Here is a 27,287-nt window from a genome sequence, read left to right on the forward strand (position 1 = left end):
AAGTAGGCATTAATAAAGCATGATCTTGCTTTGGTTTATATTTCAGCATTATATATAATGTCCCTGTGGGATATTTTCATGTTTTCACCATAATAATTACTAGAAAGTTTTCCAAACCTCTCTTCTTATTGACCAATTCATCCAGAGCTGACAAGAGCCCTTAAAGGGATAGTTCACCTAAAAATTAAAATTCTCATTATTTACTCACCCTTATGCCGCCCCAGATGTGTATGACTTTCATCTGCTGAACTCAAATGAAGATTTTTAGAAGAATTTCTCAGCTCTTATGGTCCATAAAATGCAAATGAATGGGTGCCAATATTTTAAAGCTAAAAACAAAACAAAAAAACAAATAAGTCAGCATAAAAGTAATCCATAAGACTCCAGTGGTTAAATCAATATCTTCAGAAGTGATGTGATAGGTGTGGATGAGAACAGTTCTTCTTGTGTTTTTGGTGATTCTGCATATTGCCTCCTGCTGGGCAGGGAGAAGAATGTCTACCAAAAAATGACAAATGTTGATCTGTTTCACACTAACACCTATCATATCACTTCTGAAGATATGGCTTTAACTACTGGAGTCTTATGGGTTACTTTAATGCTGCCTTTATATGCTTTTTGGAGCATCAACATTTTGGCACCCATTCACTTACATTGTACTGACCTACAGAGCTGAAATATTCTTCAAAAAATATTAATTTGTGTTCAGCAGAAGAAAGGAAGTCATACACATCTGGGATGGCATGAGGGTGAGTAAATCATGAGAGAATTTTCATTTTTGGGTGAACTATCCATTTAAAGTGATAGCTCAGCCATCATTTATTTTTATTTTTTTTAAAGTAATTGTACTTTTACTTGACTACAGTTTTTGGCTACTCTACTCACCTCTGGCCAGGTTGCAAAACACTGCCTCAGTGACCACAGCACTCAAAATCTTCTGCTCACTGTGCACTGTATTAATTGCCAAACACAACACCAATACTGTCCTGATTAATCTGAAGGCCATGCAGTACTTAAAAAAGAATGCAAGATTCCCAACATGGAAGAGACAGAAAAAATAGAAGACAGCCCCTTAGCTCAGGAGGAAGATGATGAAGAAAGAAGAAATGCTTACACAATTGTTTGCAGATCTCCCTTCACATATGAATTCAAGAAGGTCTTGGAGGATGTACAGGGAGAGCTTGAAAAAAAAGGATGCTGAGACACGACATGATGAGGAAAATCCATATTTCTGCCCAGGCATTGTTGATGTCCTTTTTGAGAACTACCTAGGCATTTTTCCCCTTTGGAGTGGTCTGCTATTGGAGAATTTGAAAAGGTATGCATCTGACAAAGAAGATGACACCTTTGGCCCAAGTAAAACAAGGGACACAAACTGCTATGTGGAGAGATGGTTTGGAATTGTTTAACAGTCAATTCTGAAAAAGCAGAGGTGACTGAGGCCAGGGACCTTTGTCAGGAAAATGTATGGCTCTCTACAGGGGAGATACAGAGAACACATCATGTCTCATAACTTCTCTGAGCAGTTACTCCTTAAATCCATGCTACCCAAATTCATCACTCAGTCTCAGGAGGGTTGGGCAAAGAGACACGGAGCAAAGCCCCACACTGCCAGCTCTAAATTTTACACTGCTCCAACCACTGTTCCAGTTCCAAAGAGAGCAAAGTCAACTCTGAACACTAGCAAAGATCTTCAGAAGAGCACAGATGAGAAGAACAGCAGCAATGACCTCACAAGTAAAGGGTCCGAGCCTGCCACAGAGGTACTTCTTTGCTAAAATAAAATGTATGCTCTAAACAGATTAAAATCAAGTCATTTTAATTTGTGGAGCCTGAAATCACTAAGCACTTTCCAGATTTATAAAAACATTAAGGAAGCATTATGAAACATTAAGCATTATTGAGGCAGCTGTATTTACACCCAAGGTATGTTCACCCAGGACACAGTTCTGCTTGTGTCCATCTTCCATAAAATACTTACAAAATCCCAAAACACAACAATTTTAATAATGTGATAAATATTCATGAATATAAAATGAGGTGGGTTAGTTCAATGACAGCTTTCTGTACCAGGACAGTATAATGTGCTGCCAGAGTATTGAAAATGTTAAAATGGAATGAGTTTACAAATGCTGTGTGAAGTGATTACAGTTTTATTGTTCATATCCTTGTAGGTTGATGCCTTTTGGACATGCAAACCAACTGAAGTTGTTGTGGCTGTTATAAGACATGCTGAACAGAAGCTGAATTTCACCCTACGGCACAGCGAGTTTCAGAGTTTGAGGTCTGATGAGCTCATCATAGGCGAGGCAAGTTTCTTATTAAAAGGGGCCTGGGTAGCTCAGCAAGTAAAGACGCTGACTACCACACCTTGAGTCACAAGTTCAAATCCAGGGCGTGCTGAGTGACTCCAGTCAGGCTTCCTAAGCAACCAATTGGCCCAGTTGCTAGGGTGGGTAGAGTCATGTTGGGTTAACCTCCTCGTGGTCGCCATAATGTGGTTCTCGCTCTCGGTGGGGCGCGTGGTGATTTGTGTGTGGTTGCCGTGGAGAATAGCGTGAGCCTCCACACGTGCTACGTCTCCGTGGTAATGCGCTCAACAAGCCACGTGATAAGATGCATGGTTTGATGGTCTCAGACGAGGAGGCAACTGAGATTCGTCCTCCGCCACCCGGATTGAGGCGAGTCACTACACCACCACGAAGACTTAGCACGCATTGGGAATTGGGCATGCGAAATTGGGGAAAAAAGGTGAGAGAGAAAAAAAAAAGAAGGTACTCATTAAAACTCTAGTTGTACCAGATTGTTTATCTCAAATTAATCTATCTGTTAATGCATCAATCCTTAAAGTTTATGTGAAAATGTCATGAGTTGTGCTGCATAAAATGAAGTAGATTGTCAGGCCAGAAGGTCAGATGTGTGACTTCAGACAAACCAGTCTTAGCAAAAGTGTTGCATAAATGATCCATTCTTAAACATGTTGACAGCGATGTGATTAAACATGACTTAACTTTAGCCTCTACATTACCTGACATTTTTATATGATTAATTTCTCCTACAATTTCTCCAAAAGGTGATAGAATGTTACATTAGAGCCATCCTCAATTCTAAGGATACTGCTGGCCGACTATACCACATGAATCACTACACCATGGGTGTAATTTTACATGGCACAAGAGAGCAGATGGCAAGGCAAGGGTTAAAAAAAGGTGAGTACAACTGTAATCATTTATTATATTTTTATCACTTTAGTATTGTATTCTGGAAGGGTGTCAGTAGGCTTCAGAAAGGAGACTGAATGGTTCTAATTGTGTGTACACACCTTTTAGTGTTATTTTAATAATTTGTTTACCTTTTTTTGGTTGGTCATGTGGAGGAAAATACATCATGTATACTGTGTACATGAAATCTTTGTTTTACTTCTGTATATTACAGAAAAAATACAGTTGTTTTTCCATTTTCACACATTTTATCAGGTCAGATTTGATGACTATGATGGAGCCATTGGATTTGTCAAGAAATGTGCACTGAAAGTTTGTGGTGAGTATACAGCTACTCATGTAGTACTGTGTGCCTTTACAGCATTTATGTATGGGTCATGGTTTGTGCATTTAAAGGTTATCATCCTTACAATTGCTATAAATATTTATAACTACCTAAAATCAAGTAAATACAACTAAATATACATTACTGTTTATTACATGTTTTACTAAAAGTTTGTGTACTTTTAAAAAATATGATAATTAATCAACTCACAGACAGTGACAGATTTAAGATTCTGACATTTGTATCTCGTGCAGCCTCATTTTGTACATGCTATACCATGTTATCAGTGCCTCAGGATTGATTTTAAGATTCTTCTTTTTGTTTTAAATGTCTTCATGGTCTTCATCCCTATCTTACTGAAATAATTTAAAATGATTGTCTTAACAAATCACTCAGAATATCCAACAGTGGATCATTCAACAGTGTCTCATTCATTCACTATGACCCCAAATTGTGGAACTCACTTCCAACTGATCTGAGAGCTGTCAATTCTCGATACTTTTAAGTAGAATGTTAAAATATACCTATTTATAATGGCTTGTTGGTTTTTTTACTCTCACTTTTATGTCTTTTTTTTGTACAGTAAATGTACTTTCAGTGCTGTGTATCAATTTGTCAACTGTGGTTTTTGAAGTTTTACATTAAAAAAGCTTATTTTATATTTATTGTTGCTGTTGTTGATGCTGACATATTTGAAGATGGCATGGTTTAATGATATGTTACTTTTTCAAACAGAATCTTCATGCCCTTTCAAACCACATTTTTGTGGTTGATCCTCTGCAAGGGTCAAATGAAGTTGAGGACTACAAAAGGCTGGCTACAGATTTGGGTAATATCAGATAGATTATGGGAAATACATAGGTTACACACACATTTAGTAAAGCCATAGAGTAAGGGCAAACATAAACCAAAATTGATTTTCCTTTTGTCCTGTAGACAGTATTTCAAGATGTGCCGGAATAGACTTGGAAAGGAGGAGTGGGTTAAAATCATGTGGCAGCCTGGTAAGATAACCTACACCTTACAGAAAGATGACACCAACTGTGGGATCTTTGTGATGCAGGTGATTCTATGCAACATGTTGTCTTTATGACTGATAAAACAACATGTAGTTTTACTGTGTAAAATCACACACAGTAAATGTATTGTTTTGCCATCCGTACAGATGGCCAAGATGACAGTGATGGAATTTCCAAACATACCACAGACATTTCACATTGACTCATCAAAACAATCTCTTCAAAATCTAAGAAGAGACATGGCAGAAGAAATTCTCAAAAGATCAGGTATCATTCGAAATATTAAATTAATATGTTGAGCACTTCCTACAAACTTAACAGTAATATACTTATATTTATTTATTTATTTATTTTCAGTTTCAAAGGATGAGTTCTGTTCCTTGTGTGGAAATGAGGACCTGCCCAAAACTGCTGTTGATGCTGTTTGGGTGAGACTTAATGTTTAATTGTTTTAAGACATCAATAGGTAATCTGAATAGTGGATAATCCGTAGATAATCTGGAGTGAAATTCCAGCAATAACATTAAAGTAATCAAATAATGTATACTGTTATGCATTAAAAGTTTCCTACAGTTAACATTTTCTTAATATGTTTAACGTATATATCCCCATGTAGTGCCTTGGAATGACAGCAGCACAAATACCAAACAAAGATACCCCTTCTAACTAAAGAGGCTGTAGGTGAGTTTGGCTAACTCTTACTAGAGATAGTAGGGTTTAGGTCTGGAGAATTTAGGGAACAAAAACTGCTAAAACTGCAAGATTCCCATTTTGATATCAAAGTTTTGTAACTTTGACCGAATCACATGATACTTTATACCTATGTAACTTGGAATCCTCACCACAAAGAGAATTGGACAACACCTGTCAAAAATTATTGTATATCTTTTCACTTATTGGTCATAAAAACAAATGGAGGTTCACAAATAATTTCCTCAAAATTATTTTTATTTTGGGACTGTAATGCACCAATAAACTGTTCAGAGTGAACCCCACTTTTCAACTACTGACCACTGGGAAGGGCTCCTAAACCAAACTTTCATCCTTCTCAGAAGCAGTTTAGTAAATATAAGATTGATTGTGTGTTTGAGTCTGTATGTCAATTCATGAAAGAATCCTAAACCTCTGGTTTGTGGAAAGCAAATAGGACACCTTCTTACATGATTTCAATGCTAAAGAGATTCTGGTTAAAATTAAGCAAAACATCTTTTAAAAATAGGTGGTTTCCTATAACCATCGGGGTCTCATGGTGTTTGGCGTGAATTTGGTGCCACTACACTTTATCTTAAAAGCATTCAAAATGAAGACATTTGAATATTTTTCCCAATAAAAATTCGTCAAAATTATGCAAAAGCCTTTTTTTTTTTTTTTTTCCACAAACTAGGTGTTGTAGTACAACCAACAGGAGACCACTGATGTGTGAAGTGATTTTGGTGACACTACATTGCATATGAGTGAAGTTATTGAATATTTTTGTTGTATCGCTTTTCGGTGTTGCACTTTGTAGACGGTCCCTGCGCACTCGTCTCACAGCAGGCTGCACGTAGAGACAGACCAGTGTTATGTGTCCAGTTCGGAGGACGGATTGTTTCGATGAAAATTAGGTTGTAGGTTGTTGTATACCTTACTACGGTAGGAAAGAGGCGTCATTTGTGTTTTAACAACGTTTCGCTTATGAGTTATTGACCCGGGAAGTTCGAGTCAGTGAACAGATTTCCAACTTTACAGAACTCGGGTTCTTGTGTTGGCTTGTCACCACAACAACATTTTGGGATGCTTTGGTAGAAGGCACGCATCTACGTCTCGCATATTTCGGTGCTCATTCTCTGAATTGCGTAACTGTCGAGACAAAATTGTGAAGATCTAAACCAACACATTTTTTCGACAATATGGATTCCGCCAATCAAGGTAAACAGAACCAAAACATTGAACGCAAATACATTGTTGCAAGATAAGAATATCTACAATGTAGATAATTGCTCTCCCGCGAAATGTAGTGTTATTCTAGGCACGCCTTATCTCTGTATCCCCAGACGCAGAGAATGTCCTATGGTGATGGGGAGAGCAGAGCAGGCAATCATGTTACTGTACTGAGCCAGTAACGCAGTGAACTTGAACACAGTGCAGTTGCTGTTTGTATTGGATTAAATTAATTTAAGTACAATCCACATATAAGAACATCAGAGTTGTTGTGTCCGTACACAGTGTGTTGACTAGTGATTTGTGCCTTTGAAATGTTATCTGAGTCTATCCCAGTCAATTTACAACCTCAGTCACCCCATATTCTGTAACTTTCCTGAACCTTTTCCCATTTCCTTTTAACCAAAGTAAACAGAAGCTCTCTGAATGTGGAACCAAGTATGATTGAAGACAATGGTGAATTCCATGGGTGTTTTTACTTGTAGGCAAACAACCAGTTTGTTGAGGGTTGTGGAAGATTTATCTGGCTCAAACTAGTACTTTGGTTGCATTTGCTTAGAGAGTGATACTATTAAAATGGGGTTAGTTTAGTTTAGGGTCAGTGAAGATTGTCTTGTCAGTGAGCGGCTGGACTGGATGACACGTCCCATTAATACACTGCGTGCCCAGTTATTAGGCAAGTGAGTATTCTGATCTTATCATTATTTCCATGCACATTTTCCAACTCCAAACCATATAAACTTGAATGCTTATTGGATTAAATCATTTTCATGTGGTATGTATTTGTGTAATGAGGGAGGGTGTGGCGAAAGTGACTAACACCTTATATCAAGGTGTGCATAATTATTAGACCGCTTCATTACCTCAGGTAAAATGGGCCAAAAAAGAGATTTAACTGACACTGAAAAGTCAAATATTGTAAAATGCCTTTCAGACGGATGCAACACTCTTGAAATAGCTAAACTATTGAGGCGTGACCACCGGACAATCAAACGTTTTGTTGCGAATAGTCAACTGAGGCGCAAAAAACGCATAGAGAAGAAAAGGCGCAAATTAACTGCAGAAGACTTGAGAAGAATTAAACGTGAAGCTACCAGGAACCCATTATCCTCCAATGCTACCATATTCCAGAACTGTAACCTACCTGGAGTGTCCAGAAGTACAAGGTGTCAAGTGCTCAGAGACATGGCCAAGGTCAAGAAGGCTGAAACACGACCACCACTGAATATATTCACATGTTGAAGCGTCAAGATTGGGCAAAGAAATACATGAAGAGAGATTTTTCAAAGGTTTTATGGACAGATGAAATGCGAGTGACTCTTGATGGATCAGATGGATGGGCCTGTGGCTGGATCACTAATGGACACAGGGCACCACTTCGAGTCAGGCACCAGCAAGGTGGAGGAGGGGTACTCTCATTAAGGATGAAGTAGTTGGACCTTTTCGAGTTGAAGATGGACTGAAACTCAACTCTCAAACCAACTGCCAGTTTCTGGAAAGTACTTTCTTCAAGCAGTGGTACAGGAAGAAGTCCTCAGCATTCAAGAAGGCCATGATCTTTATGCAGGACAATGCTCCATCACATGCATCCAAATACTCCACTGCTTGGCTAGCCAGCAAGGGCTGCAAATATGCCCAAATAATGACTTGGGCCCCTTCCTCACCTGACTTAAATCCTACTGAGAACTTGTGGGCCCATCTCAAACATGAGATTTACAGTGAGGGAAGACAATACACCTCTTTGAACAGCATTTGGGAGGCTGTGGTTGCTGCTTCAGCGAAAGTTGATCGTAAACAGATCAAGAAACTGACAGACTCCATGGATGGAAGGCTCATGGCAGTTATTGAAAAGAAGGGTGGCTATACTGGTCACTGAATATTTTTGAAAGGCCAAAAATATTATTTAATTGTCATTTTGTGTTATTTATTTGTTGCACCTACTCTAAAAATTGAGAATAAACAATTGAGTTGGGAGAGATTATTTTTGTAATTTAGTTGCCTAGTAATTGTGCACATTTATATATTCCCCTGAGAAAGACAAAACTCACTTTTTCTTTGTTAAACATTCAGGTTTGAGGTTCAATAACATTTTGGATTGACTGAGAGCATTGTGTTTGTTCAACAATAAAATTAATCCTGAGGAATACAGTTTGCCTAATAACTGGGCAGGCAGTGTATAACTCACTGCCACGTGACAGCTCCCTCACAGCCTGACCTAAATTGGGCACAATTTCAAACCTTTGAACTGATAATTTGATCTGATAGTTTCTTTAGACGTGTGCCTATTATGTACAGTAATTTAAGTTCCACTTTTGTAAAGCAATAGACAAATTTTTTTTTCAGCCCACATTGACTGTAGACTAAGAAATTATGATTGTAAAAATGTGATGTATTTCTGTACCACTACCATGTAAAAAAAAAAAAAAAAAAATCGATGAAAGCAGCATAACTGCTTTAATGACAAATTGAAGGCCATGAAATGAGTCCTGCTGTTCTGTCTGGTGTTACCAATAGCAACAGGCTGCAGCCATATTCAAGGCATTTTCTCACTGCACTGAAATCTCTGCTTCTCTTCCCTGCTCTGCTGTTTGTGTCTTTGTTTTTTGCCCCTGGAAGTGAATTCCCAGTTAGGTAAAAAGTGAAGAGTGGTTATAGGTTTATAGTGACCAGATATATACAATATTATGAATCTCTATGGAGCCTTTAGATTGAAGTGTCAACTTGTGCTGTGTGTTATTTCTGCAACACTTTATGATTGGTCAATCCTGACATCCAGCGGTCAAATATTTCTGAATAATGACACACATCCGGGGATAAAGTGATATTTCACCGGGCATCTGGGTATTGCGAGTCATCTTTCCTATGTCTCGTATCACTATGCAATCTCTACAAGTAAGGGAATAAAATAATTTTAACTTGAATCAATATTTCCCATTAATTAATTAATTTATTTGGCAAGGAGTTGTGCAATAAGCGTGAAAATTAGCAGTTGGTCATTTTTGCAATAATAGCTGCAATAGAATTAAGCTGTTTCTGGAGACTTTGCTGTCTCTCTCTTTTCACATAATGACGTAATTTAAAGCCAAATCATTATCTCATGTCCATTTAATTATTTGGAGTGACTATTTGAATTACTGTATGATAAAGGTCGATACCGATATCGATAACTAAGTTGGGCGGTACCTGCCTATAACCGATTAATCAACTGATAGTTTTTAAAATTGATACTGAATGAAAAAATAACACTCAAAGTAAAATAGTGTTGAAATTTATTACAAAAATAAACAGTACTGACTGAACCATGAAAATGAATTGTACTTTTTTAAATGAAATAAATATATAAATATTAATATATATGAACTAATGTTTGAATTTTAAAGTCAGCTGATTTTTAAATTGACGATGTTTCCTTGGTCCACAAGAGGGTGCAATAAATACATAAACCATTCAGCACTGTTATATTATTGCAAAGAACATTCCTATCCTGGCTGTTAAAAAAGAGCATTTCATTTTCAACTAATGTGCATAAAATAAATAAATAAAAAGTTTTAGTCGGTCCATATTCTCAAATGTTAAGTCAAAAGTAAAATGAGGGGGGAAAACGCTTCAATAGACTGTTCACATGGTGTTACACTTGCACTGATTCCTACTACTCCAGACTCAAGCTTCATAATAACTGTGAAATACCACATTGTTTTTTATTCAGTACAGTTGTATGTAGAGTAGCAATATTCACGGATAGCAGTGGTATTCGGCTGAACTCAGTGGTGAAGCGGCTCAAACTATAAGCCCAGGCCAGGGGCTGTTCAATCAGACGGAACACAACAGACTGGAACCGAACGCGAGAATCTCGGGACACACATTTCCAAGTTGAACATCTTTCCTGACAAAGCATTTAAACAACTCATTGCTTGATCTGAGAAACGCTTATACGAGAGCAAGACACAACGGCCAAAGACTGTAAGGGGTTTTGCAATCATCCATTTGTTTTTCTATGTAAAACAATAGCGTGCGTACGCTAGATGAATGTCTTTGTTTCCCTTTGTTTTTGTTTATTCAGCGTCTCGTTCAGGAGTGCTGTTTTTTAGATGATGTGTCTAATTAAAAAGAAATTTAAAAGCATATTGAGACACCTGCTTTCTGTTAAACTGTGTCTTGCCTTTTTTGCACATGCATGTGATTGATCTGAAGTCATCGTATTACAGTGAGGATAAAAAATTTAATTGAAATCAGATGCATTTCTGATTTGTTTATACATTTCTCTCAGCTGCATGAAGATATGAATTTGCTTTCTCACATCACTAGCTTTAAATATGCAACTTAGATGGCTAACGAATGCATAAACGTGACCAGCTGGATATAAACTAATGCAAATACATGGTAATATATGGTAACAATTGTGACATTTAAACATTTGGGTAGCACTTGCGTGTATTTTTGTCACATTATTCTAACCGCTTGAGGTTAGCTTTAATGTTAGCATCCTCTCAGCCTTGTCGGCAAACATACTGCTGTTCTATACTAATGCAGCATCTAGTAAAAAAAATGCATTACTTTATAATGATATGACAATGTGTACTGTAGTGTACTGTATACATACCTTTTGTTGAAACATTGTTGATGTTTTAAATCTGAAGTGTTCCGCTCTATGCAGAGTGTAGTCTCGCTTGTCAAAACAAACACCACAAGGCATCAGTGAAGTGATAGTTTTTATTTCGACCTCTAGAGGCTGCTCTCCTACTGTATAATGACAGTGGACCCTTCCCAGCCGCTCCAGCACTGGACGCAACGGGGAAAAACTATCGGTGTGGATTTTTGCCGATAACCGATAGTTCCAGAAATCTGTTATCTGCGAAACCGATATATCGGTCGACCTCTACTGTATGATGTTAGTATTTAATTAGGGGTGCAAAAAGCATCTAACACTATTTGCACTTAGTGCAAATAGACTGTGCCTTAATTATTTATTTGTTAAATAGCCGTGTAAAAAGTGGGATAATGTAGAATCAGTCGGTCATTTTCGCAAAATAAAACCCTTCAGGGTGATACAAGTGCCCTCTGCTCCGTGTTGGGGGTCTGACGACCATCTCTGGGTTTATTTTGTGATAGCGACTGACTGATTGGTGATTATATCTTAATTAACTAAAAATAACTTATTTTCTATTTATTTTCTATAGTTTTATCATTTTTTCTTGTTTAATTGCTATCTCAAGAAAATTTATATTGGCTTATCTCAAAACAAGACAGAAAAATAATTATGCAGCATCGCCTCTTTGAGCTTCCATATGTTTGGAAACCACTATTATTTTTGCAACTCAGTTTGGTTGAATTTGCAGTTGTGTTAGTGTCATAAAAATGACATACTTCAACTTTAACTTGTATCACTCAACAAACACACCCTCTCTCTTTCTCTTTCAAACTACAGACATCAATTTGAACTCTCCACATAAAGGTCTGGGCACTGACTCTCTCTCAGATGTGCCAGTGGAGAGAGGGGCAGCGGGTGTGAATCCAGTGACTCTCCCCCCAGTTCTTACAGAGGAGGAGGCAGAGGAACTGAGACTAGAGCTCACCAAGGTAAACACCAAAACCACTGCCCTTACACTGCCTTCCCATCCTGAATAATCTCCAAAGTGTGTAAAAAAGATTATTATCAGAAGTCATTACCTAGAGCCTTCATATATTCATTTTGCAGAGTTTATTTTGTATTTACATCCCTAAAAAAATCAATTCTGCCCTAATATCAGGTTGAGGAGGAGATCCACACCTTGCGGCAGGTGCTGTCAGCTAAAGAGCGCCACGCATCGGAGCTGAAACATAAACTGGGCCTCAGCCCCTTAAGTGAGCTCAAACAGAACCTCACCAAAAGCTGGCAGGACGTCCAGACCTCAAATGCGTAAGTATGCCTGCTCTCTACATGTCCCTCTCGCTTACTCAAACCCAGGAGGAAACAGGTACAGTCTTCTGGATTGCCACATACAAAGCCAAACCCTGAGCCCTATTATAGACCCTGCACATGCACCTCACTACACTGGCAGTGTTGTATAACATCGTTAAATCCATTCCGGTGATTTAGAATTGAGAGATGTTTACTGAAGTGGCAGGATAAATGGGTATTGACTTTGTACTGTGGCAGATCCTGTAACTGCAAGCTGTTAGCTGATGCCATCAGTGGATGTAGCTCATACACTCCAGCCTTCAGCATGCTCTCCACCAGCTCGCACGCATTCCTCTCGCTTTATGCCACTGGAAATCAGCTTTCAGATAAAGACTCATGTGTCCACTTGTATTATTCTGTAAAATTTTACAATACTACTGGAAAGCATTAGAAAAAGCCAGGGAGTGGAGATAACCATTGTTCTCTGTATATATTATAGTCAGGCATCTAAGCTTTCAATTGCAAGTCCTTCAGTGTAATTGTATTATCAGTTGACAAATGGCAGTTGAGTTTCAAAGGGCATTGTGGGAGTATTGTGGTCCAACTCAATCATGAATCACTCATTTTGTTTCAAGCTGTTTAGCTCATGTCCATTTGTTTAGTGTGCAACTTTCTGGGTTTTAGACCGAAACAACAGATGTTTGCCTTTTTTTCCTGTAGATAAGTGTTGTTTCAAATCAACATTTTAAAGACTTTGACCAAATTCATGTTAGATAACAGATTTAAACTGCTTACAAGCATTAAATTATTTATATTAATGCAGATATATAACACAATTTAATGATAGCAAATTAGAATTACTAAATTTAAATGAACACTTATTATACACAATATTTACTCACGTTCCAGTATTTATTGAAACAACAACATTTTGGTTATGTTATACTTTTTTTTTAATGCCTGATTAAGGTCACAAGACTGAACAGTTACAATGTTTTAATAAATATTGAATTTCTTGGGAGCTACAGCATTATAGATTTTTTTTTTTTTTTTTTTTTTTTTACCAAAAATTATTTAAAAAAAAAAAAAAAGGTTGACAAGGCTGTTAGAACTTACAGTAGGCAGAATGACCACATCTGGCAATCGAACATTTAGGCACAGTTATTGTCCGATAATCTCAAAATGGCAGATTAAAGTATTAGCCGATTAATGTACCTGGTTGATATATGTCAGTCTATCATTACTTAGTCTGTTATGAAGTTATTGGTCTGTTGTCAGGCAGAGTAGATATGTCATGATCATTATGAAGATAATGTAGTATTACCACACTTTGCTTTTGCACGGCTCATTCAGCTCTGCTTGAGGCAGCACATAATCATGTCTGTGTTTTTTTTAGCTATGCCACAATGACAGAGAAGCTGGGCCAATTGAATGAGAAGGTTGCAGGGTGTGATATGTGAGTGTTTGAGCGCACTGGCATGTATCCAGATTTGCTGTTAATGCATGAATTCCTCTCACCTACACTCCAGACGGAGGATGGTGGAGCATTTCACAATCCAGAAATCACCCTTGACATCTCACCATCAAATGGTGTGCTTCAGGAGGAAACGTCTTTGGTTTCTCTGCCGTGCTGACCACATTTCACTAAGATTGACAATGCATCAAATATAGCTTGTGTACATCTCACCTCAAATGAGCACACTAAGCAAATTTACTAACTCCTAACAAGCTAAACCAATAGCTGATGTGTGGTGAGCGTTCTGGCACACTATGGTTGCCGTCGCATCACCCAGGTGGATGCTGTAAACTGGTGGTGGTTGAGGAGAGTCCTCTGTTCACTGTGTAAAGCGCTTTAACTGTAGTGTCAGAAAAGTGCTATATAAATGTAACGTTCGAAGTCTGGCGCACACATAAGAGATATAATGTCTCTTTGCCATTGCAAATTTTTTAAGAACAGAGAAAGTGCATTAAGTGATACTGGCTATAATAAAATGGCATATCAAACAGAAATATAAGCCTAAATGCGCAGCCATATTTGCCTTTACATAGCGAAATTCCGTGGGCGAAGAAGGCATGGGCGGACGTTGAGCGTGTGCGAAACTAGCAAAAAATGTATTGCCTAGCCCCTTTATAATGCTGCACTTTATACTCTGGGAGAGTGAAGTTTAAAAGAAACTCACCGCTAAAATGATATCCTTATCCATTGTGAATATTCAGTGTAGCTGTGTATGAAGCACCGCCCACACAGAGGTCACTGCCAAACCAAGCAACTTCCTATTGGTCAACACAGTGAATTCGCCTGTCAAAGTTCGATATAAAAGTTTGTGATTGCACGGATTCCCATTGAAATGACTGTATTTCACCCATGGAATTTCGCCACGCAAAGGTAACTGTACGTGTCCACTGGTGCGGAAGAAATCCGCTCAACAACGCTCTCAACGCTAGAGAGCTGTGGCTTTTGGACATATTTGTAATATGTAAAGTGAGTGTGTATCGTCTATCATTGTTTTCAGTACACAAGCAATAAAATAATCTTCTATGCATGATTACAGTTGGAAAGATGCCAGTTTAATTTCCGAATGCCCAAAGTATGTAAACAGTGTTGATTTATTACACTTCCTTACCCAGCCACAGTATTGCCACAATGAATGTGTGCAATCTTCATTTGAGGTCTGTATCAAGTCTGAAATAAACATAATAATGTTATTAAGGCACTGAATCCAGCAGAAACTCCAGCATTTTAGACATATTTTGAAGCGCTTATAACAGACATCACCGCTTTAGCATATAGTAATTGGCTGGCACCCAGTGTTTTCCGCTCCTCATTTGCATAAAAAAAAGAGCATTTCTCAAATTTTTGACACTCTCAACCGCCCTCAACGCTTTTGAAATTGAATTGAAAACGCTCGCTCAACTTCGCTCACCACGCGCCTTAACAGCTTTTAACTCTTGAAGCCACTGCCAGTTTGGTTGTTTGTTTGTTTTTTTGCATGACATCACAATAGTGAAATCGATTCATTTTTATTTGTATAGCACTTTTTGCAACACACATAGTGTCAAAGCAGCTGTTTAGAAATGTATGATGGAACAGAAAACGATGCTGTATTGTCTGTAATGTCTCAAGTCCTCATTGAGCAGTTCTAATGAAAACGTGATTGAAAAACATGCTTTTAAAATTATTTTAAATTTATAAATAATTTTCCCCCAGTGAGCAAGGCAAGGCGACTGTGGCAAAGAATCAAAATTCCATAAGATGTTGGGAAAGGAGAAAAAAAGCCTTGGGAGAAACCAGGCTCAGCTGGGGGAGCCAGTTCTTCTCTAGTTATATACAGCATGAATATTACTCCAATATTTTGTATTTATTTGTAATACAAGTCATGTATTAATTGAGTAAACAGAGTAGATGTTGGTGGGCAATGTTTAAAACTAAAGGATATTGACTGAAGTGTAAGGTTAATGATTAAAAGATGAGAGGTGAGAGAACCCAGAGCTTCCAAGTTGTAAATACTTGTTCAACAAAAACGTGAACGCTATGATGTGAATGTGTCATAACATTCATTCTGGTTCTTTTAATGTGTCTCTCATTCTTTAGGTATAGGTTTAGATGTATGAATATAGGTTTAGACTTGAACTTGTCAGACTGGCTGCAGTATCACGAGTGTGTGAGAGTTTGCTCAGTTCCCTCTTCACACACAATCTCAAGTGTGCAATCAAACCAACAGACAGATGTCTAAAGAAAGGGCATCAAATTTTGTTTATGTAAGAAAAGTGCTGTCATGTGCAGATGAATGAATGCTTTGTTGGCAGTGATTTGGTGACCAGTCAACCATGTGAAAATGCTGTTTGCTGTTTTGTACACTTCAGTCATGAATATTACATTAAGGTTTACTTGCCAATATCCTCTGCGCTTACATGCTACTTGTTTTCACCGTTAACACATGTTTTTCTAATTATTTTATAACATGGACGTATATTTGAGCAGTATCTTTGTCTTTCTGTGACATTTAGTGCTTGAAAGCTCCTACCAAATGTACTCCCATATTTCATCTGAGCAAACAAAATCCCTGGAGTTTGTGTGTCTACTGTAAGGGTACTGTGCAAATTAATCTTGTATTGTTTTGCTGGCTGTACAACTCAGCCTTGTTTAAGTTCTGCTTGTGTGGTGGGATCTGTATTCCATAACTGTATACGTTTTCTTTCTTTAAGTTGTGTTTATTTGCGAGCACATCTTCTCTGTGAGAGTGGAGATTTGAATGTATTACCCTGTTCGTTTGTAGATATCTTTCAGCTTCAGCCACTCTGGATGACATTACCAGCTCTGAAGTGTGAGTTATTTCATTCTTTGTTCATTTTGTGTATTTTAAAGGTTGCTTTCTTGTTTATGTCTTTGTATCTCTATTTGTTTCTTTGTTTCCACGTTAAAGGGATAGTTCACCCAAAAATGAAAATGTTTTCATCACTTACCTACCCTTATGTTGTTCCACACCCACATGACTTTCATTCTTCCTTGGAACACAAAAGTAGGTGTTTGGCAGAATGTTCGTGTCCAGCAAGTCACCATTCACTTTCACAGCATGTTTTTTTTTCTATACCATGAAAGTGAATGGTATGTGTTTGGAACTGAGGAAAAATGCAGTTATGAGTAAATGATGACACAATTTTCATTTTTGGGTAAACTATCACTTTTAACACCATGTAGGGGGCAGATGCTTCATGGTGGCTTGCTATATTTTGGACTGCTTGAAAATTGGGTCTATTTTGTTGATTGGTAGAGCTATAGAGGTGAATGGAAATTAATGGTGATATTGCAGCTACAGTTTCTTCTGTTGTTTGCTTTTTAAAGAAGTGTGAAGCACAATTGCTGGAGATGTTGTTGTGGATATGATATGCTTACTCTGTAGATATATTTATTTAGAGGCTATCTTATGAAATGACTAACAATTATATTTTTAATTTACAGGTCAAATTTGGTTGACTAACTCCTTAAGAACTGTTTCACTCATGTCTAAAAGGGCGTTTATAAGTTGTCATGACACCTCTTTATTTTTCTCTCTCTCCCACATTCTCTTCTCTCTGCTCTCTTCCTCTTCAAGGTATAAAAAGACTCAGGAAACACTGTCTCAGGCTGGACAGAAGACCTCGGCTGCCCTTACCACCGTGGGCACAGCCATCAGCAGGAAACTGGGAGACATGAGGTAACACCGGAGTAAAAATGCCAATCTCCATTCTTCCTGTCTTTCTTATTCTGTCCCAAAATTACAGTGTGACTCTGCAGCAGTTACAGAAATTACTTTTTATTCTATATATATATATATATATATATAAAACAGGGCCATATTTGCCCCCTGGAATTTTTTTAACCACCCAGTGTGTTGGCAATTTATGTCAAATAAAATAAATTATAAATCTAAATTGCTGTTACCTATAAAGTCAAGCAGCATCAATTGCCAAAGCAGCTGTAAAAAATTCACAAGATATCTTAACACAGTTAACACCGGGGGGCGTGGGTAGCTCAGCGCATATTGACGCTGACTACCACCCCTGGAGTCGCAAGTTCGAATCCAGGGTGTGCTGAGTGACTCCAGCCAGGTCTGCTAAGCAACCAAATTGGCCCGGTTGCTAGGGAGGGTAGAGTCACATGGGGTAACCTCCTCGTGGTCACGATTAGTGGTAAGTTGTGCGTAGATCACAGAGAGTAGCATGAGCCTCCACATGCTGTGAGTCTCCACGGTGTCATGCACAGCGAGCCACGTGATGCGGATTGACTGTCTCAGAAGCGGAGGCAACTGAGCCTTGTCCCCCACCACCCAGATTGAAGTGAGTAACCACACCACCACGAGGACCTACTAAGTAATGTGAATCGGGCATTCCAAATTGGGGAGAAAAAGGAATAAAAATAAACAAAAAACACAGTTATCACTGCCAGAGTTAATTTTAAATAATTGGCCGCTCACTTTTTTAGATTATATAAGTGAATACAGATATCTGACAGCTGTAGGTCATTACGGTGACTTCAGAGATGATAAACCCATAACAAATTAGGCCTAGAATAGAATATTATGAAATGTGTTAGACAACAACAAAAAATATATATATATAATAATTAAATACTGATGAATTCACTACGTGGGCATTTTTTGAAATATCTGGGGCATTTTAATCACTTGTGGTGACATTTCTGCCCTAAGCCCTGGTTACTGTCTGACCCTGCTCTGCAAGCATTCTGATTTAAATCATTCTTATCTATTAACCTGCCTGCTAATGCTTATTAACTTGTCTTTTGTTTTTATTCACTTTTTCCTGGGTAACATGGATATGGACTGTTATTAAATCATAGCTCCTCATTAATGTGCATTTGTTTTGTCTTACTCTGTCATTGGTCTGTCATTGTATCGGCATTGCGCATGATTTATCTTAAACAGTATTTTGTGTATGTATGTGTGTGTGTGTTATATTCTGCATCACATGCATGTGATTTTGTCTGCTCTGTCTACATCATGCCTGTGACTTTTAAACATCCCTTCTTTTTTTGTTTCTTGATCCACTCCTTTGCTATCCTCCATTCATCCATTACTCTAAACTGATTAACCGTAACATGTGTTAATGCAGTCCAATGACACTCAGCAAAACCACTTCTGCCTTCGGCTGCATTCAGCTGTTTTAGTCAGCATATGATTAAACAGAAGCATGTTCTATGTTATGATTCACTTGACAGCTTTTTTCTTCCCTTCTCATATTATTATTTGCACACCTTTATTTGACTTTCTTCCCCACCTCTAACACAAACAGTAGGCTGAAGAAAATGAGTGCTATGATTGAGGCCTGTTTTGCCTTATGCTTCAGATCAGTGGATCTTAATTGCTGCGTCATGACCCAAAAATGGGCCAAAGAACTGTTCTGAGAGTCGCGGACAGCATGCGAAATAACAATGCTAAATGTGAATAATAAAATGCAACTTGCCGTATAGTTGTGCATAGTTAGGATAGCCAAATAAATAGGCTTAACAACTTCTCATATGTTTTGTTATTGATGTCCAGTCAAACCTTATCGTAGTTTCACGCAAATGTATCTGTCGATGACAGCATGGGCAGGTTGCTTAACATATATTTTTCTCTATCACCTTATATCACAATATACAGATCTGAAAGGCCCCAACTCCTCCCATAGGCATCCTGTCTTTTTTGAGAAGCCTCACCATAAAATTGTAGAAAAGGTCAAAATTTTATAAGAACAGTCATACTCACACACACGTTGGTGCGGCTATCCTTATGAGGACTCTCCATAGACATAATGGTTTTATACTGTATGAACTATAGATTCTATCACCTAACCCTAACCCTAAACCTAACCCTCACAAAAAACTTTCTGCATTTTTACATTTTCAAAAAAAAAACATTATTTAGTATGTTTTTAAAGAGATTTGAATTATGGGGCCACTAGAAATATCCTCATAAACCACATTTATAGCATAATACCTTGTAATTACCTGTTTGTAACCTAAAAACATCCTCGTAAACCACCCAAACCTGCCCACACACACAACACATAAGTACATACACACAGACAACCACATACACTCAAATGACACAAATGCAAACACAAAAATGCAGTTAGGCAAAAAAAAATTATTATAAACAAAAGATTTGTTTAAACAAATGGTAGTTTGTTCAGGGCGCCACCTGCTTTTCAGAGCTGTAGGTTGTGATAGAATTTTTTTTTTTTTTTTTTCGTTTTTTTTTGTTTGCTACCATCTAGTGGAATGATCTGAGACTAAAAGTAGGTGTCCCCTGCCTTTCAGAACTGTATATTGAAATAAAAGGTGATTCTATTCTATTCTAATTTTTTTCTAGTGTACCTAGACGAAAGAATTCAACATTTCTTTATGTGCTCATACATTGGGGGAATCCTAGAGTTTTACTTAAGAGGGAAGCGCCACTATTGCAGTGGAATTCTGCTGCAGGACGTGATGCAGAAATTAATAAAAAAAACAGCAACATCTCTGGAATATCTGGAAATAAAGTGAAGCAATGGAGAATAAAATAGCTCAGTCCTCAGATGCCATGTTTTTTTATTTTATTTACATATGCGTCGCAGGGAATTAGGTTGCTGTTGTGAAAGCTGCTTACTGACCGCATGTATACAGTAGTAAATAATACGCTGCTTATACAGTGCATGTAAAAAGGAATGCCACTTTATCACTATAAATCTCTTTCGCATTGAGTCGCTTTCTGGTGTCCATGTAAACGCATGAGATCAAACCATTTAACCCTCTACTGTACGCATAATGAAATCATTGCTTTTAACTTTTCTTGCATAAAACTGACCTCATTTCTAAAATCAAAAACAAAATTAGAAAAATTAGGCATCATTGTGCAACAATAAAAAGAAGTTAAAATAATATTCTGGGTTCCATTCAAGTTAAGCTCAGTCAACAGTATTAGTGGAATAATGTTGATTACCACAAAAAATATTTTAAACTCGTCCCTCGTTTATTAAAAAACAAATTGCAGTTACAGTAAGGCACTTACAGTGGAAATGACTGGGGCCAGTCTATTAACATTAAAATACAAATTGTTTCAAAAGTCTAACCACAAGACGTTAACATTATATATGCAGTTTGTGGTAATATTTATTACATAATTTCAGTGTTTGATTTTTAAGATTATTTTTTGTTCTATGCGATTAAACAATTTTGGTAATGTGTTTGGTCATCAGTTAATGTCTGATATAAAATTCGGGTCTGAAGCAAAACCAATTGAGGACCACTGCTCTAAATGTTTTCTTAGTTTGGTCTGCATGATCTTTTCATAGTGCATTCTCTGTATTCCCATATGCAGAGGGCCTGTATCAACCATCAGAATCAAAATCATTAGCTGCTCCATGAGTCAGTCTCCATTACATAATAGATCATTTTAACAGATCAAAAGATCCAGTGCTGCTTTTATCTGAAAAAGCTCCACTGCTCAGTCCTTCCAAACCCCATTCTTCATTCTTTAGAAATCATCACAAATGACATCACATTGGCTCTTGAACTCATTGTATATGTCAATTAACATCATAATGATTTTATTTTGAAGTGTGATGGTCTTATAAACCAGTGGATGCGCCTCATTATTAATCACTCAGTAGTCCTGTGTATCGTTACGGAAAACACATCTCATATTTTGTTCTTTCTGCTTGCTTTGGTCATGCCTGATGCCTAACGCCCAACCCTCTTTTCTTTTTAATTGCTGCCTCTGCTTGTCCTACAGAGCTCTCCCTTTCTCTAACTCCTTTGGGTAAGAATGATTCATGTCATAATTGGTACTTATTAAATAATCAAAACACAAGTAGAACCCTGCTCTTCATATTTAGAGCTCTGTTTTAATACCAAGCCAGTATAATTTTGGATAATGCTCTATTATAGTTTGGATATAACTTAATTTTAATTGTTGTTTTAACTTGAAAGTCCTGCATATTTTTATTCCTACTTGCTTTTGCATGATCGTGTGATTTAAAAATGAGAAACTGAAGCACCTTTCTGTTAAGTGTTATGGTATATTGTTAGAAAATATCACAGATATATTAACGTTAACTGAACGCTCTGCGTTTTGTGCTGTCCTGCTTGCTTGCTAACATTCGCACTTCTTTCTCCTTTTAATGCTTTCGAAGTAGCAACTACTCCATTCGCCATTCAATAAGTATGCCAGCTATGAGGTAAAGTATTAGGGTAGACTGCTGCTAATTCATTGGACATTTAAGATATTATAGCTTGTCACTGGTATGCAATTACTTCTGTTGTAGCATTACTCATTTGTAAGTCGCTTTGGATATAAGTGTCTGCTAAATGAAAACATTTAAATGTAATGCAGTGGAAATGTTTCAAGAAAAATATACATTTCTTGATTGAGTCCTTGTGTAAAGCTCTGTAAAGTGAGAAGGCTTTAAGGCTGGGTATTGACAGCGATTTCCCAATTTGATTCAATTCCAAATAGCAAGCTCTCGATTCAATTGTGATACGATTTGATTTTGATTTGGGTATACTTCAGTTATAATGTTCATTTTGCTTACATATGAAAGAAATTCTCTCGCAGCTAATGCTTTAAATTATACAGGCAACCTTCTAACTTGGTAGGCCTGCATTACGGATATATTAATTAAAAAAATTAACAACTTGGCCCAAACTTTGAAGTTCATTTGCTTTTTATTTAATATCTCATAATCAACACAATTAAAATGGAAGTAAACTTCAAAGTAAAGTAAAAGATACATTTGAGGATATTAAGATTCGATATCAGGGTCGTTCAAGCAAAGATCACAATTAATCTGAAAATCTATATTTTTACCCAGCCCTTGAAAAGCCCTTTGACATTGTGTTTTTTTTTTTTTGTGTGTGTGTTTTTTTTTTTTTTTTTTTTTTTTTTTTTTTTTTTGGATACCTATAGATTTGAACCTTATAGCCTTTTAACTGTCATTAAATGTTCTTAGCCTAATGAATTATTAGGAATGGGAAAATATTGAATTTCGAAATATCGCAACCAAAATAATAACGAACCATATTGAGGCAAAAAATAAATGACCCATCAAACATTAAAATCTCTCTAGCTTTTTTCTACACTATTTACAAGGTCCTTGAAGTGCTTGAATTTAGCTTTTAAAAATGTAAGTACTGAAAAACCTGGAAAATCACTTTGTTTTGTTGAAAAGTGCTTGAAATAAAAATTTAACATTTCTTCAGTGTAGTGTGTGTCCATATAAGATAAGATCCACTCACTCCACTTTCATTGATTTAATGTCTCTTTTAATATCCTTTCTGTTACTACAGTCAGTTGTTGATCAAAAAAATAAAAAGGAACATTTATTTTAATCACACATAGCATGGATGATTTAGAGAAACCTTACGACTCTTTTCTCATTTATGCGTGCTAAGCTGTAAGATGCTTGCTAAATGTTTAAAAAGACAGTACTATTTTAGTGTTATACAAATAACAGTGACAGCGTACATCGTAATTATATAAATAATCTCATGGCATAATATTAATTGATAGAATGTAGAATTGTTATTTTTTTCACAAGAAAAAATGTGATTATAATAATGTCCTGCTCCTGATCTGCCTAAATATAATTATTTTAGAAGGTTTATTTGTTTGTGATCTTTTATTATAGAGAAAGTTATATTGGAAACACTTATTTGAATTTTGAGCATTTATATTGTGTATTAAACAACTTTATTCTGATGAGAAATTATAAAATGCATTTTCCTCAAACATTTTTCTAAAAAAAAAACAGTCTGTCAGACTTTGTCATCTAAAGGGATAGTTCACCCAAAAATGACAGTTCTCTAATTTATGCCATCCCAGACATGTATGACTTTCTTTCTTCTGCTGAACACAAATTAAGATTTTTAGAAGAATCTCTCAGCTCTGTAGGTCCCTATAATGCAAGTGAATGTGGCCAGAACTTTGAAGCTCCAAAAATTATATAAAGGCAGCATAAAAGTAATCCATGTGACTCAAGTGGTTAAATCTGTTGTTAGAAGCGATTATAATAGGTGTGGGTGAGAAACAGATCAATATTAAAGACCTTTTTACCATAAATCTCCACTTTCACTTTTACTTTTACATTCTGAAAATGATAGTGAAGATTTATAGTATAAAAGGATTGAAATATTGATCTGTTTCTCACCCAAAATGATTGCATCGCTTCAGAAGACATAAACCATTGGAGTCTCATGGATTACTTTTATGCTGCCTTTATGTGATTTTTGGTGCTTGAAAGGTCTGGTCACCATTCACTTGCATTGTATGGATCTACAGAGATTAGATAATTTTCTAAAAATCTTCATTTGTGTTCAGCAGAAGAAAGTCAGTCATTCACATCTGGGATGGCATGTAAATGTAGTAAATGAGAGAATTTTCATTTTTGGTGAACAATTCCTTTAAGTGTTGTCATATCGAATCGAGATTATATGGAATCGTGAACCACATATCGTACATTGATCCGAATCGTGAGATAACCATATCGTCCCATTCCTATTAATTGTGTCTAAGTTGCAATGCTCCTTCCATTGTGACCTCGGGGAATAATGGGTGTTTTGTTTAATAGGAACTCTCCAACCTTTAAATCATTTGAGGACAAAGTTGGAAACATCAAGGTAAGGCTTAACCTTACCTATTTGGGCAATATCTGGATTTGCCATTGCTGTTGTCTTGCAAATTCCCTGATCTTTCTCTGTTTGTGTTTCCTTGTTCTCAGGACAAGGTGGTTGGAGGGAGAGCTAATGGTGAAAGCGCCCACTCTCCCAACGAGTCGAACTCAGTGCAGGGCAACGCTCCGTTCTGAGAGCCCACCCTCCTGACTTAAAAACACATCTCATTTCTTTGTGAATCCTGAGTACACCCACACTTCAGTTCTCTCTCCCTCTGTTTCTCTCTCAATTATTTGATCCCTTTTTCCTCTGACACCCCTCCACCTACTGCTAGGATGTGCTTGCCTCATCGCACCATTAAAAACACACCCTACAGGTTGTGCCATGAAATCATCAAAGGTTGTACAAAAAAATTTTTGAATCATTTTGTATTCAGAACTATTTTACACTGCTCTGAATAATGTTTTTGCATAACTTTTATCTATATGTGAATATAAAGGAATATAATAACTATTTAAACATTACTGCCAAGCAGCATTCATCAGATGCATAAAGATGCAACATTTAAATCTAAAGGGGGGAGGATATTAGATAAAAAATAAAATAAAAATTGCTGCAACTTGCTGAATGTTCAGTTGAGTAATTTTCTACTCTCAGTACAATGTGAAGCGATGCTTTGCTGTACACTTGTAATGTCTGACCTTCTCAGTCTGCCTTACACACTCAAACTGATCAAACTTTTTTTTTCTTACATCAAGTAGTTTTTTCTCTCTTTATTCTCTTTGTACCTTTGCTCTTTCTTGCTCTTGTTCAGTTTAATTTTCAAATGGATGAGAATGTTTTATTTATGCTGTGCTTGTCAGAAATTGCTTGCCTTTGATTTGTTCCATGCTATGTATGCCAGTTAGCAGATGCCCAGGGTTGGGAGAGTTACTTTTGAAATTTATTCCACAACAGATTACAGAATACATGCTGTAAAATGTCATTTGTAATGTATTTCGTTAGATTACTCAAGTTCAGTGACGTATTCTAAATACTTTGGATTACTTCTTCAGCACTAGTAGATTTTTTTCACTTGTTTTGACCATAAAAACTCTGCCAGTACAGTAAGACAAAATACACATGTTAAAAATACATTCTCTGAAAATCCTAAATATCTTATGCAGTGTTGTTTCTAAAACAAGATCAATCAAATTGATCTTGTTTTAAGGATTTGTAGATATTTTTACAGGAAAACAATACAAAAATTATTATCAAGAATACGATTTTTGCCCTAATATCAAAGGTCTTACTAGAAAAAAAGAAATCATGATCCAATGTGAATTTTCTTGATAAAAAATATGATCGTGCCTGGTAACATGTGCATGTAAAATGGCCAGAAATAGCATTTTAGCTTAGCGTAAAGCTGACAATTTACACAAGGTTTATTTCTATTTCTTCTGCTCCAAATTTACTTCAAACTTACTTCTCTGTCTGCTCGTATGAATGTAACACATCATAAGAAAGTGTTTCACTGCTGTTCAAATGCACTTTGGATCACATCATTTATATGTATAAATGTTTTCCATCTGAAAGAACTAAATATTAAAAGAAACAATAAAATGCAAAGTAATCTCTTCAGTTATCAAAATACTTATATTTTGTATTTCAAATACGTAATCCCGTTACATGTATTCCGTTACTCCCCAACCCTGCAGATGTCATAGACATTTTGGTGTCAAAATGTTTTATACACGAAAACTAACACATCGGAAGGGTCACAATTTTAAGAAATTACCACAAAAAAAATCATATATATATATACACACACACACACACACTCTCTCTCTCTCTCTCTCCCTCCATCCCCTGGTCAAAAGTTTTGAAACACTCATTCTTTATTATAATTTTTTTTTTCACATTTTAGAATAATAGTAAAGTCATCAAAACTATGGAATAACATAAATGGAACTATGGGAATTATGTTGTGACTAAACAAAATCCAAAATAAATAAAAACTGTGTTATATTTTAGCATCTTCAAAGTAGTCACCCTTTGCCTAGAATTTGCAGACATGTACTCTTGACATTTTCTCAACCAAATTCTTGAGGTATCACCCTGGGATGCTTTTTAAACAGTATTGAAGGAGTTCCCATCTATGTTGGGCACTTATTGGCTGCTTTTCTTTATTATTTGGTCCAAGTCATCAATTGATGAAATTTTAGTTTTATAATGAAATAAATTAATATGGTGGCACAATTATATTTTTGTCTACAAAACTAATTTCAAACATTTAAGCATACGCCTTCAGATCAAAAGATTTTAAGATCATGAGAAACATTTCAGGCAAGTGACCCCAAACTTTTGAACGGCAGTTTATGTGTATGTGTGTGTGTGTGTGTGTGTGTGTGTATGTGTGTGTGTATATATATATATATATATATATATATATATATATATATATATATATAAAAATAATAATTATTTTTTTTTTGGCAGCATTTGTTTATTTTTCCATTAGAGGTGGACACTCGTGTATTCTGTATGGTAACACAGACACTTTTTACCTGGAAGTTATTGGAGTATATTTCACTATTGGCAAATTGTAACTTTTTCCCCCTTCTTTATTTTAATATTTTTTTTTTTATACCTTTTTTATCCTATGTTATTGCATCCATTGGGTGGCTTTGTTTCAATATATTACACAATTATTAAATGCTTGACTGGGTGAGATGTGAGGGGTTTTGTACATTTGACAGATGAAGAGGATGACAACTATACACAGCTGCTCGACATGGCTTTCTGTTGGAATTCATGT

General features: G+C 36.5%; 1 protein-coding gene across 3 annotated transcripts; it reads left to right on the forward strand.

Annotated features, from left to right (window-relative positions):
* The first annotated feature begins 6,088 nt into the window (after positions 1–6,088).
* On the forward strand, positions 6,089–26,928 carry LOC127420412 (tumor protein D54-like). 3 transcript variants are annotated; one of them, XM_051662689.1, is made up of 8 exons: positions 6,089–6,473; positions 11,911–12,062; positions 12,233–12,381; positions 13,760–13,819; positions 16,641–16,688; positions 17,457–17,558; positions 24,448–24,496; positions 24,598–26,928. In XM_051662689.1, the coding sequence occupies exons 1-8, from the start codon at positions 6,455–6,457 to the stop codon at positions 24,682–24,684; spliced, it is 666 nt and encodes a 221-aa protein (XP_051518649.1). In that variant the 5' UTR covers positions 6,089–6,454; the 3' UTR covers positions 24,685–26,928. The 3 variants fall into 3 exon arrangements, with proteins under 3 accessions (XP_051518649.1, XP_051518650.1, XP_051518651.1); XM_051662690.1 differs by lacking the exon at positions 13,760–13,819; XM_051662691.1 differs by lacking the exons at positions 13,760–13,819; positions 16,641–16,688.
* The last annotated feature ends 359 nt before the right edge of the window (positions 26,929–27,287 follow it).

The sequence above is a fragment of the Myxocyprinus asiaticus genome, chromosome 29, assembly GCF_019703515.2.
Source record: "Myxocyprinus asiaticus isolate MX2 ecotype Aquarium Trade chromosome 29, UBuf_Myxa_2, whole genome shotgun sequence".
Classification (NCBI taxonomy): Eukaryota; Metazoa; Chordata; class Actinopteri; order Cypriniformes; family Catostomidae; genus Myxocyprinus; species Myxocyprinus asiaticus.